We start from the raw sequence: 14,244 nt of genomic DNA, 5'->3' as shown, positions 1-14,244 counted from the left end.
GTGAAAACATACATCGCTCTGAATCTCCATCATGTTGCGACACCGCTGAACGTGAAGGTTGTCAGGCAGGAGAATGAAGCTGTGAGGAATCTTTCTGTATCCAGCCATAGTTTGAACAGTAGAGGCATGCTTGGCCTGAACCACACTCATCATGTCCACTGGGGTGTGATACTTCAGCTTTGCCTTGTGGTAGTCCTTCTTGTAGTTCTTCTCGCTCTGCATCTTAGCCACAGCCATGTAGTGAACCAGCAGAGGATCGTCCTGGATGCTGCGGAAGCCAACATGGTGGCCTCTGGCCTTCTCATAAGCCAGCTTGTACTTGTACTTTATAATAGAAAAAATTGTGCAATTATTAATAACACTACTAAATTGAGTACATTTTGAATAATATTAGTAAAAGTATGATCACAACTTACATTGCTTGCGATGTCTCGGGAAGATTTTGCAGCAATTATAGAAATAGCATCTTCCTTCATGTGATGTCCTTTGAGCAGATCTTGACGATGTTTATAGGTGTAGTAATTCTAAATGAAAAGATAATCAGTCTTATATTCCAGATTTACACATCTTTTTTTTATGCCTCCAGGAAGGCTGCAAATGTTTTTAAGGAATCTGCAACTAACCTTGCTGATGTTGACAGCGTTGTATCTGGCTAACATCAGTTCAGGGGCATCAGCAGGGAGATGGTAAGTGTGCTTGAACTTCTCTCCACTGGCCTTGTACTCTTTCTGTATAAAAACATTGAAGAGTTTGTTTTATGTCCATTTCTAAAAAGAAGTTCATAGACCAAAGTCAAATTATTGAGTTCTTCTGTTTCTTTCTCCTCACCATATTGAGGATCTTGGAGTTGGCCTTGGCTAGCTCCATGCTCATGGAGTCAGAAGTACTGGTGAATTTGAGAGAGCCAGGACGCTGACGATAACTCCTCTCATCCAGAGCTTTAGCTGCTTTTTTGGCTTTCTCCACCTCCAGGGAACCAATGGGAATCCAGCCAGTTCCCTTAACTCCAAGCTCGTAATCCATTTTATAGTTAACCTGAAAATGATAAAGAAACAAGTGAGAAAGTAAAAGTAATGTAGATGTGAAAACACCATCTGTAATCCTTTCTGTAAGTATTTATCAGAATTATGTATGCTTAAAGGAAAAATTAAACTTACATCACTGGCGTTGTAGTTCATGTTGCGAGCAAGGTTCAGACTCATAGATCCAGGCAGAAGACAGTAGTTATTGTTGCGCTGCTTGTAACCAGCATAGGTCTGCACTAATGAGCCATGTTTGGCATGAACCACACTCATCATGTCCACCGGGGTGTGATACTTCAGCTTGGACTTGTGGTAGTCCTTCTTGTAGTTCTTCTCGCTCTGCATCTTAGCCACAGCCATGTAGTGAACCAGCAGAGGATCGTCCTTGATGCTGCGGAAGCCAACATGGTGGCCTCTGGCCTTTTCGTAGGCCTTTTTATATTGGACCTTAAAGGTGAAAGGCATGTAGCATCTTTGATTAGAAGTCATATTCTTTCCGCATTGGAAAATGTGCAGTATGCCTGGTACATAGCAAGGTGGAGTCTGAGAAGTTGCCTTTTTGGAAAACTTACATCGCTGGCAGCATGTCTGGCAGCTTTGGCAGCGATCACAGAGATAGCATCAGACTTCATGTCATAACCCTCGGCTATTCTCTCCTGCCAGGCAAGCTTGTAGGTGTTCTGAAATGATAGATATAAACAGCAAAAGACATGAAGACTGAATAAGAACAACAAGTCATACTTTATTTATGGAATAAAAAAATTTGATCTCTAAGTTTTTGTATGCATCACCTTGCTGATGTTGTAGGCATTGCACTTGGCCTGGACGAACTCAGGGACATCATGAGGCAGAGAATATTTCTGATGAATCTCCTCTAGACCTCTCTTGTAGAACAGCTGTAGGGAAAGAAGACAACAAAGGTATATGTCACATGTGCTGTACAAAGGTCAATTTACAAATTAAAAACGGTGCAGAGTTTTCTATCCAGAATTAACAGTGAGATTGATGGTAGACTCACGTCACTCCTCTGAAGCTGGTTCACTTTGGCCTGCATCATCGTGGGGTGGTCATCGATCGCTGTGAATTTAAAGGTGTCTGGACGTTGTCTGTATTTTTTCTGTAAGAGACACACAATGAACATTGAATGTGATATTTCATGCCGTACATAAAGTAGCAGGAGTGAAAGTCTAACCAGGGAGACTGACGTGATGCTGTTTCACACATACCTCACTAAGGATATCTGCTGATTTCTTGGCAGTTTCCACCTCAATAGAGCCATAGGGGATCCAAGGTGTACCCTTGGTATAGGCGTTGTAGTCAGACTTGTACTCATTCTGTGATAGAGACAAAACAATTCATGGTCTAAACACATAATTAATTCCTTGAAGAAAAGCTAGTAATAAAACCTTATGACGTTTGTCTATACTTACATTACTCTGGATGGAGTTGGCTTTCTTGGCAAGATCCAGCAGCACACTGTCATAGGGAAGGAAGAAATTGGGGTTGATTTTCCTATATCCAGCCATGCTGGCAATCGCCTGGGATTTCTTAGCCAAGGTGACCGCCATCATGTCCAGAGGTGCATGGTACTTGGTTTTCATCTTTTCATAGTCCTTTTTATAATTGCGCTGTTGAAATAGGTGAGGAAAGATTAATTCATACATTACTTTTTCAAAAAAGTTACAAAGTGTAACACATTAAAAACAAATAACCATGGAAGTAGGTTGTATTTACATAAAAGAAAACACAAGAATATAAAAAACTGATAAAAAACAGCAAACAACAGTTGCAAAAATAAAGTGAATTTAAGTAGACCTTTGAGAATCAAGTTATTAAAGGTTTCACACAAGACTCATGGCGAGTTGATGACTCACATCACTCTGGATGCTGGCCACGTGAACGGAGTGTAAGATCTTGGGATCGTCGTGGATACTGAGGGCTCCAACCATCTGTCCCTTGTTCTTCTCATACTCCTTCTTATATTTCACCTTCAAAAAAATATAACATCCTGTCAATAATTTGAATATCCAAAAAATAGTACTGAGACCAAATAGAGTTATAAACGTGACTGTAATATAGATCAAGCAAGAAGTCTGTAATCGCTGGTATTGTAGCATACTTACGTCACTGGCTATGTTTGTGTGAGCACGGGCAGCAAGGATCGAGATGGCATCACCCCTGACCTCAAACTTTTTCGCCTTAGATTTCTCCCAATCGTACTTGTAACAGTTCTGGAAGGAGAAAAGCATGCCATTAAGGATATAACAAATTTCAAACTCACTTTTATTGATGAATAAAAGTAAACAAATAAAGAGTAACTTACATCACTGAGGTTAAAAGCATTGACTCTGGACTGGATAAAGAAGGGATAATCTGGGGGCAGACTATTCTTGCACTTGGTTTGCTCATACTTTGCCTTGTAGTTCAACTGTAAAAAGAAAAAAAGTGATTATAATTAAATTGTTCTTATTTCAGTTCAAGACAGAATAAACAAACTGCTGTTTGATTTTCTTGCACTGGAGGGCAGCAGTGTAGCAGCTGGGCTACATTCGAGACATACATTATATGACAGTTCCTTTCCCTACAGACCCTTTCTCTGAGCACAGGGTTTATTCTGGGAAAACTGAACGCTTGTTGCTATTTATACTACAGAGAGATGGCTCCAGTTTCCATGGTGCCCACAGAAGGACAGCTGGGCAACGTGTATGATGGGGCACATTTTAAGGTGATTTACATTTCTGGAAGAATTAGATTTTGTTCATGCATTGATGATTGTAGTAATTCCAGTCGATAAATCGATAATGTGAAAAACAACTTAACATGTATCATTTTGATTTATATGCATGCTAAAGTATGAAAGAAATAATTCAGATTAGTAAAATTGATATTGATGAATAATGAATGACCTTTTAAGGCAAATACAATGTTTCTGAGATGTATTGCATTTTATTTGAATACTAAGAGGAGGTGGTTCATAATTGGTACATACGTCACTTAGCTGTTTGGCATTGATGGCGGCTTGAAGCTGAACTGGGGAATCCACCACTTGTGTAAATTTCACAGTATCTGGATGTTGCCGGTAAACTTTCTATAATCCATAAGAAAAAGAAAAACTTTGTGACACAAAAAACAGCAATGTGAATCAGATTTATGATTTTTTTTTTTTTTATCAATGAGGATTACTCACATCACCACACTGATTAAGCTTCTTCGAAGCTTCATATTCAGGCGTCAATGTTTGAGGGAAGAAGCATCGTGTTTTAATGTCTTCATATTCGGCTTTATACATTTGCTGAAAGATAGAATATGCAAATTGTAAGGAAAGATTTAATGAAGTTCTTAATTCATTCTTACAACAGGGATTTAATTTAGAATGATGGAGAGGAAAGATTGCAGTGACTTACCTCATTCTTCATTTCCTCAACTTTCTGGCAGTGAAGCATATAGAGATCTTCATAGCTTCCAATGTAGTGGCCCTTCACCTCGTTTTCATACTTGTCCTTGTAATGGTTCTAAACAAACATAGAGTATAGGGATATTTATAGGTAGACAAAAAATAGAAGAACTCAAAACAACAATATTGATTTCTAAAAAATAAGGTCTTGTATCCTGTGGAGTATTCTTACCCCAGTGAACTTTTTAAGTACAGAGTCCATCTGAAACTTGGGCGTGTCACAGTAGTTGATGCTGAAACCCTTGGCTTTCTCATAGCTGGCCTTATACACTTTCTGCAAATAATATATAACAAAATTATGAACCCACAACCATGTCAATTATCTAAGCAGTCTCCACATTTTCTAGTTACGAGAATATAATGAGCATTTGTCAATTTTTACAAGCACTATCTACATGTAAATAGACCAACTGTGATTGAAAATTCATTTTCTTCGTTGGGTTCTTCAGACACTTACATCACTGAGGATAGTGCCAGCATATCTGAGTTGTCTGAGGAGAGGATTCTCAGTGGCGGGGAGCGTGTTGTAGTCAGCCTGTGCTTTGGATTTCTCATATTGCTTCTTGTATTGGACCTGAACAAAGAAATATGGAGATTAGTGAGAATAAGAAGAGTGCAAGGGGTGTTGACCAGGTGGGTTCACACTGAAAGAACTGACTCATATAACATAAAATAAGGTTGATACAGTCATGGTGGAACGATGTGTTTACTGACTTTGTGTATGAATGTGTGGGTGACTATCAGCGATACAATAGCTGAACAGCCTCTTCACATAGTTGACCTTCGGCCAAAGAGGTCGTGTTTTTAGACCTGTCGGTTAGTTTGTTGATTGGTTGGTCTGTTTTTTTGTCAACAGGATTATAAAAAAACTACAGATCAGATTTCCAAAAAACTTGGTGGAGGTTTCGGAAATGGGCCAAGTAAAAAAAAAAAATTCAATCTAGACATGTTTCTTGCCATTTTCAACCATTTCCCTGGGAATAATGCATCAATGGAACAAATCTGGCATATTAAGGGAACTGATATCTAGGGGTATGTGGGCAATTCGGTGCTTGGCGAAGTGAGAGAACTGAGTGCCATTCTCTTTTCATATGTAGTTTCTGGAAACTGGTGAAACTACACACTTGGATTGTGCAGTGACAATGAACCAAATGCTGACCTTTCAGTAATGCTGTGCATGTGTGGGCTCAGACCAGTGTGTTTCTTTGCGTTGAATCACACCCTACTCTGAGACACAGGTCAACTCTCTGTCATGTCTTCCACATGAGATAGTTACTTTAAAAATACTTTTGTGTGAGTATGTGTGTGTGTGTGTGGGGTGTGTGTGTGTGTGTGTGTGTGTGTGTGTGTGTGTGTGGATCTACCTCACTAGCAGCAATGCGAGCCTTCTTGTTTGTGTCGTATACCGGCGTGTCCGTTTGCATGAAATAAATTTGGTCTTTTTTATCCTCATATTGTTGCGTGTATTTTCTCTGTAAAGAAATGATATTGAGAGTTAGAATCTGAATAAAATGAGAAAATACTTGTTAACTTTAAGAAATAGCAAGCTGTCACATTGCTAAAGTTGTCCATCGCCACCCTGGCAGTGGCCACGTCGAAGTAGGGAGTCTCACACCATTGACCCTTCACATTTTTGTTGTAATCTTCCTTGTACTTGAGCTGAAAAAAAAAAATAACAATCAACATTAGAAATGTATTTTCAAGAATTGAAATGGATAATGCTGTTATATTAGATATCTCCATAGGTTAAATAAAACACATCTCTTTTCCAGCTTAGTGTGGTCAGTAATATCAGAGAGCAGATGGTTAGCTATCCCTAACAGTGACTTGGGGCTGGTTGGTCTCTGAAGGCCATGTTTCCATGTTCGTGCACTCAGAGCCTCTAAAACATATTTTAGTCATCATTGAATCATTAAGATGTATTACTCGCTGGTGTCTATCTGATGTTGTGATGACTTCCCATCAAGTGAGCTAACCCCCAAAATGCAGCAGATAATCTAAAGTCCACTGTGGGGGCCCATACAACTGCAGCCCCAGAAATTTCCACACCTATTACACACCGTCTATGTTAAACGTAATTGTGTGCATACTATTGATAATTTATTGAGTGTGTGAAAACTATGTATGATAAGATCGTGTACTGAATATTTCTTAACTTGTGTGAGTATAGCTCAGTGGCTAAATTCATCCCTCACTATACCTCTATCTTCTTGTGTTTGTTATAATTGTTTTTCACATAAACACGGTGTGTGAGACACAGTTAATAGATTGTTCTGCTTACATCACTGCGCTGACGGTCCACTCTCCTGGCCAGCTCCATTTCAGGAGGATCAGCCAGGGAGGTATACTTGGCCTTGCGCTGATCGTGACCCTTCTTGTAATGAATCTGTGGGAGGAGACGGCCAGAGATAAAATATACTGAGGTGTGTAATTCTTCAACATCAATTGCTGACCTTAAAGCACAAATCGCATCTGCATTGAATGGTGACTTCACTACATCAGCAAAAAAAAGGTTAAAATTAATTGTGTCCAAAGAGGAGGGACACAAATGGCCATTTTAATTGCCTGTACTGTGAATGGAAAAAGCTTAATATGATACATTTGACTCAGCACTAACAAATGGACCCTTAAAACAAGAGAATACATGGCAGGAGAAATCTGCTAGCCTGTGTGATTGATGGCCAGGTCAACAGTAGACATGAACTGATGAATTGAAAAGTAAGACACAAACACAATAAGAATTGTCTCACAGCAATCCAAAACAACTGTCAACTTCATTTGTATGGAATAAACCATGTGTCAGATAATTCAAATTGGTCTGAAGCTGTACATATAAAGAAAAATCCCACTCACAGAAAAAATGTCTTGGTGGCACAAGTTTGTATCTTGGATTTTGTATTTTATTAAAATGAAAAAAAGCATTCAAATAAAGTATATATATGGAAGGGCTATTGAAAACTGCTTAGAGATTAGTACGTCTGTGTGCAGCGAGTAAGCACTGCAATTTAATTCCATCATTGATTTGCATCATTGATCTCTATGGCCTAGTCAATCAGAGATATTGAAGTGGGAGCAGGCACAGAATAAAAGCAAACCTATCATGGTCACAAATGTATATGGAGTCTAAATATTTAACCACATATAGATTTTAAATATTAATGTATGGAAATATGTACTTTTATTTACTGCTGTTGAGAGTAAATTCAACTTACATCACTGAGGACCTCCTGAGCCTTGGCAACCCTGCGCAGCTCTGGGCTGTCACTGTACGGGTAGAACATGGTCTTGTCTGCGTCCCAGTCCTCTGTGTAGAGTTTCTGAACACAGTTTAAAGTAATTATTTACTCTGTGTGTTAAATATTTAAGCAGATACTTATGTTTAATCATGAGATGAGTATTTATTTTAAATCCTCTTTTAGTGATATGAGATTGAAATGCTTGAATGGTCGTTCTCACTTTGCTGTAGTTGGCAGCATTCTTCACAGCCAGAACGAGCTCAGGAGCATCTGGAGGCAGCAGGTACCGATCCTTCGTCTCATCCCACTTCTGCCTGTACAGAACCTAGAAGCGATAAACAACATTGGTGTTAAACAGTAAACAGAAAACATATTAAATGATTTGTACACCTTTGTTTGTTGTTATAAATTCAGGAAACTCACCTTGCTTATCAGCTCGGATACACGCTTGACGTGGGAAATCTCTCTGGCCTCACCATCGTACAAACTAGTTGTACGAGACTTATTTCCCTCCATGCGGTATTTAACCTGATGGTGAAGCATGTCAAGTATTATCATTCTGGAGCGAGAAAAACTCAGGTTTGAGGAATTCACTTAACCATAATTTTCTATTTTATAACTTTACGTACCGAAAGTCAATATTAATTTGTCCTATAGGATTGCTTAGTTTGAGAAACTTTACAAAATGTAAGCAATTCATCCCTGAACTTTAGACAACAGAATTTGTGGGATGATATCACAACAGGCATCAGTGTTACCTCACTAAGCTGCTCCTGGGCCTTCCTGATGCGAATCAGTTCAGGAGAGTCAGTGACGATGGAAGGAGGATTACCTCGGGACAAGTCATAAGCATGCCGGTACTTGTTCTGTAAAACAATCATTGATTTGAGCACAATAGTCATTATATACTCTGCAGAAATTAGACGTAGATGAAGAATGAGTAGTATTTAACAACAGCAAATCACAAGATATGAATTGTAATATGAAAAGGGATTATCAGATTTGTTTGTATTTCTAGAGATTTATACTTTGTTAAAGCACACAATCGTTGCCCTCTGAATGTGGCCCAGAGCTCGATCTTGATTCTTACGTGGCTGTACTGCTCCAGCATCTTCTGGCTGTGTGCCAGGTAGGGAGTCATGAACTTGGAAGTATCCACCTTGACCTTCTTCCTGACTTTCCTGCTGGGCAAGCCAGACTGGAGCAGAACAAGCAGGACAACAATTAATCATCCAACTAAAAAAAGGTCTAAGTGGTGTCTCAAAACACATTGGCAAGGACACAAAAGACATTCGCTGACAACAAGGCAGCCATATAAGACACACGCAAGGATTCATTGAGCATTTAACTGAATTAATTAACTAAGCAAATTTGTAACTGATGAAACTTTCTGACACGGTCAACAGGTAGAGAAAACTTACAAAATGTATATCAATTTGTGTGAGCCAGCAGTTTATATAGTACACTATTTACTCACCTTCAACTGACTTGATTCAAGAGATAAAAGAGTGATATGAATAAACCATGTTCTATATAGAAGTCAATGAGAATTATACTTTATTGTGGACAAAGATAATGCCAGATGAAGGATGAAGACTGAAGAACAGATAAAAACAAGCCAAGAGAGAGAGCTCCATAGAAAGTTGAACCTACACTATCTAATATAGTTTTGTGCTGCATGCAAGGTTAGGTTGAGCAACATTTATTCACGAGTGTTACAGTAAACAGAGAAGCGTAGCCACAGTAAACAAAACTGGAAGAAGCCATTAACTACCCAAAAAGCTGGTATTTCTTCTTGGTGGTCATGTTGAAATATGGATACAAAAGTCAGTTCTAAATTGCTAAAAAAGAGTTAAAGATCCATGCAAAGTTTTTTACATAATTCTAATTTTAAAGGCTTTAAATTTAAATGCTTTAAATGCAAAAAGCTCCCTGGCCAAAGACACAATGCCTTCCCATGAATAAAATAGGCATGCAGTCAAAGATGGGATGCACCATTCATCAAGGCAAGAGACGGTATCCTGCACATTTTTAACTGTTCCTTGGGAGGAGGTGCTTTACCTGTAGCAACTGAGTGCTGTGCTCAGTCACAGTCGATGTTGTTGTCTGCCCAACAAACTACAAATACAGGACACACTCTGGGGTTTCAAAACGGCCACAACAAGTATCGGGAGAAACATCACAGTTTCTATTGGATTGAGGGTGATATTTCCACAGCTCTGGCGCTCTTTCTACCATTGACACTTCCGCTATAACAAGTCTTCACTTTATACTGTCAAATTAGTAACTGTTTACTACTGTCTAATCTCCTCAAACCGTATCAACTGCACAAAAGCATTGTCATCTGGGACTTTTGTTCTAAACTGAAAAATACGTTGTTCATTCTCCATAAAAATCCTTGGAGAGGGTATTCTGTAATTATAACTATAGTCTAATGAAGACTGTATTCTACAGAGGAAAGAGAAACATTAATAGCCTGAGAGCTCTGATCCCCTTTCAAGTCTATAAACACCACACACTCACATGACAGTAGTTCTATTCTTATTAGGGGTTTCATAGCCCATTGTTCCTGTTATCGCTTGCTGCAGCCATCAGCAATACATAACCTGATGAAACAGTTTCATAATCTCTACGCCTGTTCAACCACAGCTCTTGGGTTTAATCTGGATTTCAAAAAACATATTTTCTCTAGGATATCTCATTATGCAGACAGTTTAGGTTTGTTTCAACACATTTGAACTGACATGTCTGAGTTGTCTGCCCTCACTTCAATGCAATGGAGCTGAATACAACGTTATTGGTGATAGTCACAAAATTGATGTGATTTGAAGTTCAAGAGATATTTTCCTTGTTGATGAATGATTCACAGAACAATCTGACTTTATTAATTTATTTCTGTGGATTATGCTGAGTAACAATTATACTGTTTCTTGTAAGAATTTGTTACCTTTCTGCCTCAGCTACTGAGCAAGATTACACAACAAGAGCGATTACCACAAAACTTGGTGGAAGGAAGCAGTGTTGGTCACGGAAGAACCCATTGAGTTTAGCTGTGGATCCACTTCAGGGGGGAGATGGAGCATGTCCTTCCCTTCATTTAACATTGCAAGATAGGACTCCTTTTACTTTTTTGACTTCTCAAATAATCTTGATGTGTGTGCACTTTTTTTGTGGATCAAAATTAAAGTCAACATCTAGTTTGTTTGACTGTGAGCAGGTTCATGCAAAAATGTCAGTTTAAACTTGCATTCACCTTCTTTTTACTAGAACAGAGGGAGAAACTTTAAAGTTAGATATCCCAAAATATTAATAACAATATATTTATGGTCAAATACTTCCAAAAATAAGAGAGAAAAAAGATTTTTTTTAAGCACAAGAAAATGTGCTTTTCTAATCAAGCACCTCAGGCTTCACTGACCAACAGTATTCCATAACTGCTTACTCCATGAATAGCACGTCTAACTTCAGCCTGTCTGAAATACACTACCCTCCGCTTGAGCCATATTACGGTGAAACATCTACAGTCACGATGAGGTAAACGATCACGAGCCAGGTGACTGTCGGAGTTAACCAATAATCCATTCAATCAAATCAACCACAAATCTAAGAAGCAACCAGAGCTGAGAGAAAGAACATCTCAATACTTTGAATCACATTTGTAAGAGGCTACATTATTTGAACCTATCAGACAGGAGAGAACCATACTGGGGTTAAATACTGATTTTGTAACACTTCCCTAGAAAATAATTAAAAACAATCTCTGTCTAAATCTGGTTAACTTTTTTCAATGCATACTCCCCTCCTAAGCAATTTGTTTGCACTGGGTCACTAAGAGTGTGATTTACAGTACAGTGCCTCATCTCACTTGGCCCTCTCTCTCTTTACTTCTCCCACCACTCCATCCCTTTGCCAATGTGCCATAGATGTCCACTTCTAAATCTGTCTGAATGCCAGACAGAGAACTCTACACTCCACCCCTTAATGACCTGAGGACTTAAAGTCATTTTAAAGTTAATATGAAGAAAACACTAACATTATGACTTACAATATAGATAATTATTTATAGAAATCTAAGAAAAACTCAAATGTATAAATAAATAGACTACAATCATTTTTAACAAGGTTTTGTTATCAACTTTATCTGATCTGAACTACCGGTACATTATGTTTCTCCCCATTCTGTAGATTAAATAAGAAGCGGTCATACAATTTACTCAGAAAAATGCAACATTTCTCCACAGTGTAGATGAAAGTGGTAGTGAAACCAGAGTGTATTGTTTCTATGGGCATCGATCGACCACCCGCCTCCCAGATGATTTACATCTTTGCAGTAAAGATGGTAAATCTATTTGAGACAGCTGATATGTTATATGGGAGTTAAATAATAACTGGTTGATGGTTATATATGTTAATAAAATCATTCAGACTCCCATATAAGACATGAGCAATGATAAGTATGGACAAATACGAGGCTAGCCTTAATCCTATTTCACCAGGAAATAAGGGATTAAACTGTTAGCCTTCTGTTTTCACTCTTCCATTGGACACTGACAAGGAGACCTTAGAAGAATTTATACACAACAATGGAGGCAAAATACAGCATAAAGGACATCCTGGAGATGGGGGATGAATACATAATCATGTGATTGTTGGGTCTACAGATCACTTCAGGCAAAAAATATGCTAACGTCCTGAAATTGGCATATGTCCAAATTGTATTTAAGAGTATGGAGCTGACAGCTTAGTATTGATTACGTCACAAGACAGCATTAACAATATTATTGAGTGGCTGTCTTTCATAAGGCCTAGAGCTATATGTATCTGCACTTTTATAAGGATACAGGTAAAATATTCTATCTTCAATTTGAAATTGTTTTTATATATAGTTGGTGACCAGACCATCAAAAAGTGTCTGCCTGAAACAGGATCCACCAGGAGACACGAATGACTGGTTCCACAATCTGCTGACTGGAATGGGTATCGTCACTAACTTAACTATTCATAGTTATATACTTGAAATCAGTCGTACTAGATATGTACCTCCAGCTCCAGTAACTAAATTCAATCTAGCTCTTCAGATAAACAAATTCCTAGTGTTTTTATCATATTTAGGCTGGAGACAACGAAACTAATTATACCAATAAAAGTGCAGTAGTCTTGCATTTCACATTTAATGTACAATATCCAGTGAGACGTACACTTACCTCCTCTACAATCTCCTCCCCATATTCCACCTCATATTCCTCCTCCTCCTCCTCCTCCTCCTCCTCCTCAAATTCCTCATATTCCTCCACAACCTCCGTCATTTTGGGACGGTTTTAGAGGCTCTACAGAAAAACACAAATGACATTTTGAGGCATTTATTTCATAAGATGCAAAACATAACTAGTGAGAAGTTCACTTATAAAGGCCTAACCATGGCACCGGATCCATTTTCAAAATTTCAATTGCATATATCAGTATAAGAGACAAAACTGACCCTGAGATAGTTTAGGAAGCTGATAAAATTTCACATTGAAATCAAAGAGAAATAATAAATAGCAAATATAGGCCATAAAAAGTATAACACAAACACACTGATGTATAACCAATAAGCATGCCATACCAGTAAAAGATTCCCGCAGTATTTCCTGACAGTAAGGAAGCCTCACTTGACCTCCACTAGGGTCTCAAACTGATAGTCCCGACTTTGTGATTTGCCCGAATCCTAAACAAAGTAATAAAAGATATGTGAAAGTGTTGATCAGAAACTACAAAGGGAGAAGGGAAGATTAGGAAGGTGAGACACTGATGGCATTATAACAGGCCTCTGCCTTTGAATCTGCGACAGCCGGCACCTCCTCTTTCACTTGCCACAACACAGCTCAGAGAGCTTTGCCATGGAGCTGAAGGTTGGCGACAGCTGCCCAACAGTGCTTGAGCTATTTGACATGTAAGCCAATGCCACAGCCTGATTGGCTGACTCTGTTTAGCAAATGGAGATGCAATGCCTTCTGAGGCTGCAGGTTAAATATAGGATGGCACACTGACTACCTTTTTTTAGCACTCGATTACCCTCTCTTTAAATGAATATATAATTTTCTCCATAAAAACAAGACAAAAAAACAAGTGGAGAAGCTGAAGAAGAGGGTCAGAATAAAAAGGATGGTGCTGAGATTTTGAAAAGACAACAGTAAGGCCGGGCTGCCGCTGTCATGTCAGATATATCCAAAGGTAGGCCTGGTCTGAGCTTGCTTCCGTCTTGCAGGTCTGAATTATTTGGTAAGTCCTTCAACGTGCAGCAGAGCCTTCAAAGTCCTTATCCCGCTATTGGTCATCCTGCTGAATCCAGAGGGCAGCAGAAGATGGAAGTGATGGAAGTCCAAGCAGACGGAAAGCCATGCAGGGTGAAGAAAGGGTGTATTTGTTCGTGTTTTTCTCCTTTTCTGTGCTTACCAGTAAATTTTAAGTTTAATGGTCTCCCAAGTCGCCAAAGCTTCCCCAGCTTCCCTCCAGAGAAACGCAGGGCGACAGCACACAGCTGCGGTCTCTA

The 14,244-nt window shown here is 38.8% G+C and overlaps 1 protein-coding gene across 24 annotated transcripts in view; it reads right to left on the bottom strand.

The window, feature by feature from the left end:
• The window catches only part of neb (nebulin), a 56,496-nt gene extending 43,077 nt beyond the window's left edge, over nt 1–13,419 (bottom strand). For 23 of the 24 annotated variants that reach the window (XM_062401990.1, XM_062401993.1, XM_062401994.1 and 20 more), the window contains exons 1-28: nt 12,917–13,033; nt 9,774–9,830; nt 8,803–8,910; nt 8,471–8,578; nt 8,136–8,240; nt 7,933–8,037; nt 7,689–7,793; nt 6,758–6,862; nt 6,031–6,135; nt 5,841–5,948; nt 4,934–5,050; nt 4,649–4,750; nt 4,427–4,534; nt 4,210–4,314; nt 4,012–4,110; nt 3,346–3,450; nt 3,146–3,253; nt 2,897–3,010; nt 2,453–2,650; nt 2,249–2,356; nt 2,041–2,139; nt 1,814–1,918; nt 1,595–1,702; nt 1,158–1,469; nt 829–1,035; nt 624–728; nt 417–524; nt 13–324 (exon numbers count right to left, since the gene is read on the bottom strand). In XM_062401990.1, coding sequence (XP_062257974.1) covers nt 13–324; nt 417–524; nt 624–728; nt 829–1,035; nt 1,158–1,469; nt 1,595–1,702; nt 1,814–1,918; nt 2,041–2,139; nt 2,249–2,356; nt 2,453–2,650; nt 2,897–3,010; nt 3,146–3,253; nt 3,346–3,450; nt 4,012–4,110; nt 4,210–4,314; nt 4,427–4,534; nt 4,649–4,750; nt 4,934–5,050; nt 5,841–5,948; nt 6,031–6,135; nt 6,758–6,862; nt 7,689–7,793; nt 7,933–8,037; nt 8,136–8,240; nt 8,471–8,578; nt 8,803–8,910; nt 9,774–9,830; nt 12,917–13,018 — 3,528 coding nt within the window. In that variant the 5' untranslated portion in view covers nt 13,019–13,033. Of the gene's footprint in view, nt 1–12; nt 325–416; nt 525–623; nt 729–828; nt 1,036–1,157; nt 1,470–1,594; nt 1,703–1,813; nt 1,919–2,040; nt 2,140–2,248; nt 2,357–2,452; nt 2,651–2,896; nt 3,011–3,145; nt 3,254–3,345; nt 3,451–4,011; nt 4,111–4,209; nt 4,315–4,426; nt 4,535–4,648; nt 4,751–4,933; nt 5,051–5,840; nt 5,949–6,030; nt 6,136–6,757; nt 6,863–7,688; nt 7,794–7,932; nt 8,038–8,135; nt 8,241–8,470; nt 8,579–8,802; nt 8,911–9,773; nt 9,831–12,916; nt 13,040–13,317 lie in introns of those variants that run through there. The other variant, XM_062401989.1, reaches the window with a different exon arrangement.
• Nucleotides 13,420–14,244: the final 825 nt, after the last annotated feature.

This window comes from Platichthys flesus, chromosome 13 (genome assembly GCF_949316205.1).
Source record: "Platichthys flesus chromosome 13, fPlaFle2.1, whole genome shotgun sequence".
NCBI lineage: Eukaryota > Metazoa > Chordata > Actinopteri > Pleuronectiformes > Pleuronectidae > Platichthys > Platichthys flesus.
Note: the sequence above shows the minus strand (reverse complement) of the source record. Positions and strands in the feature narration are given on the sequence as shown.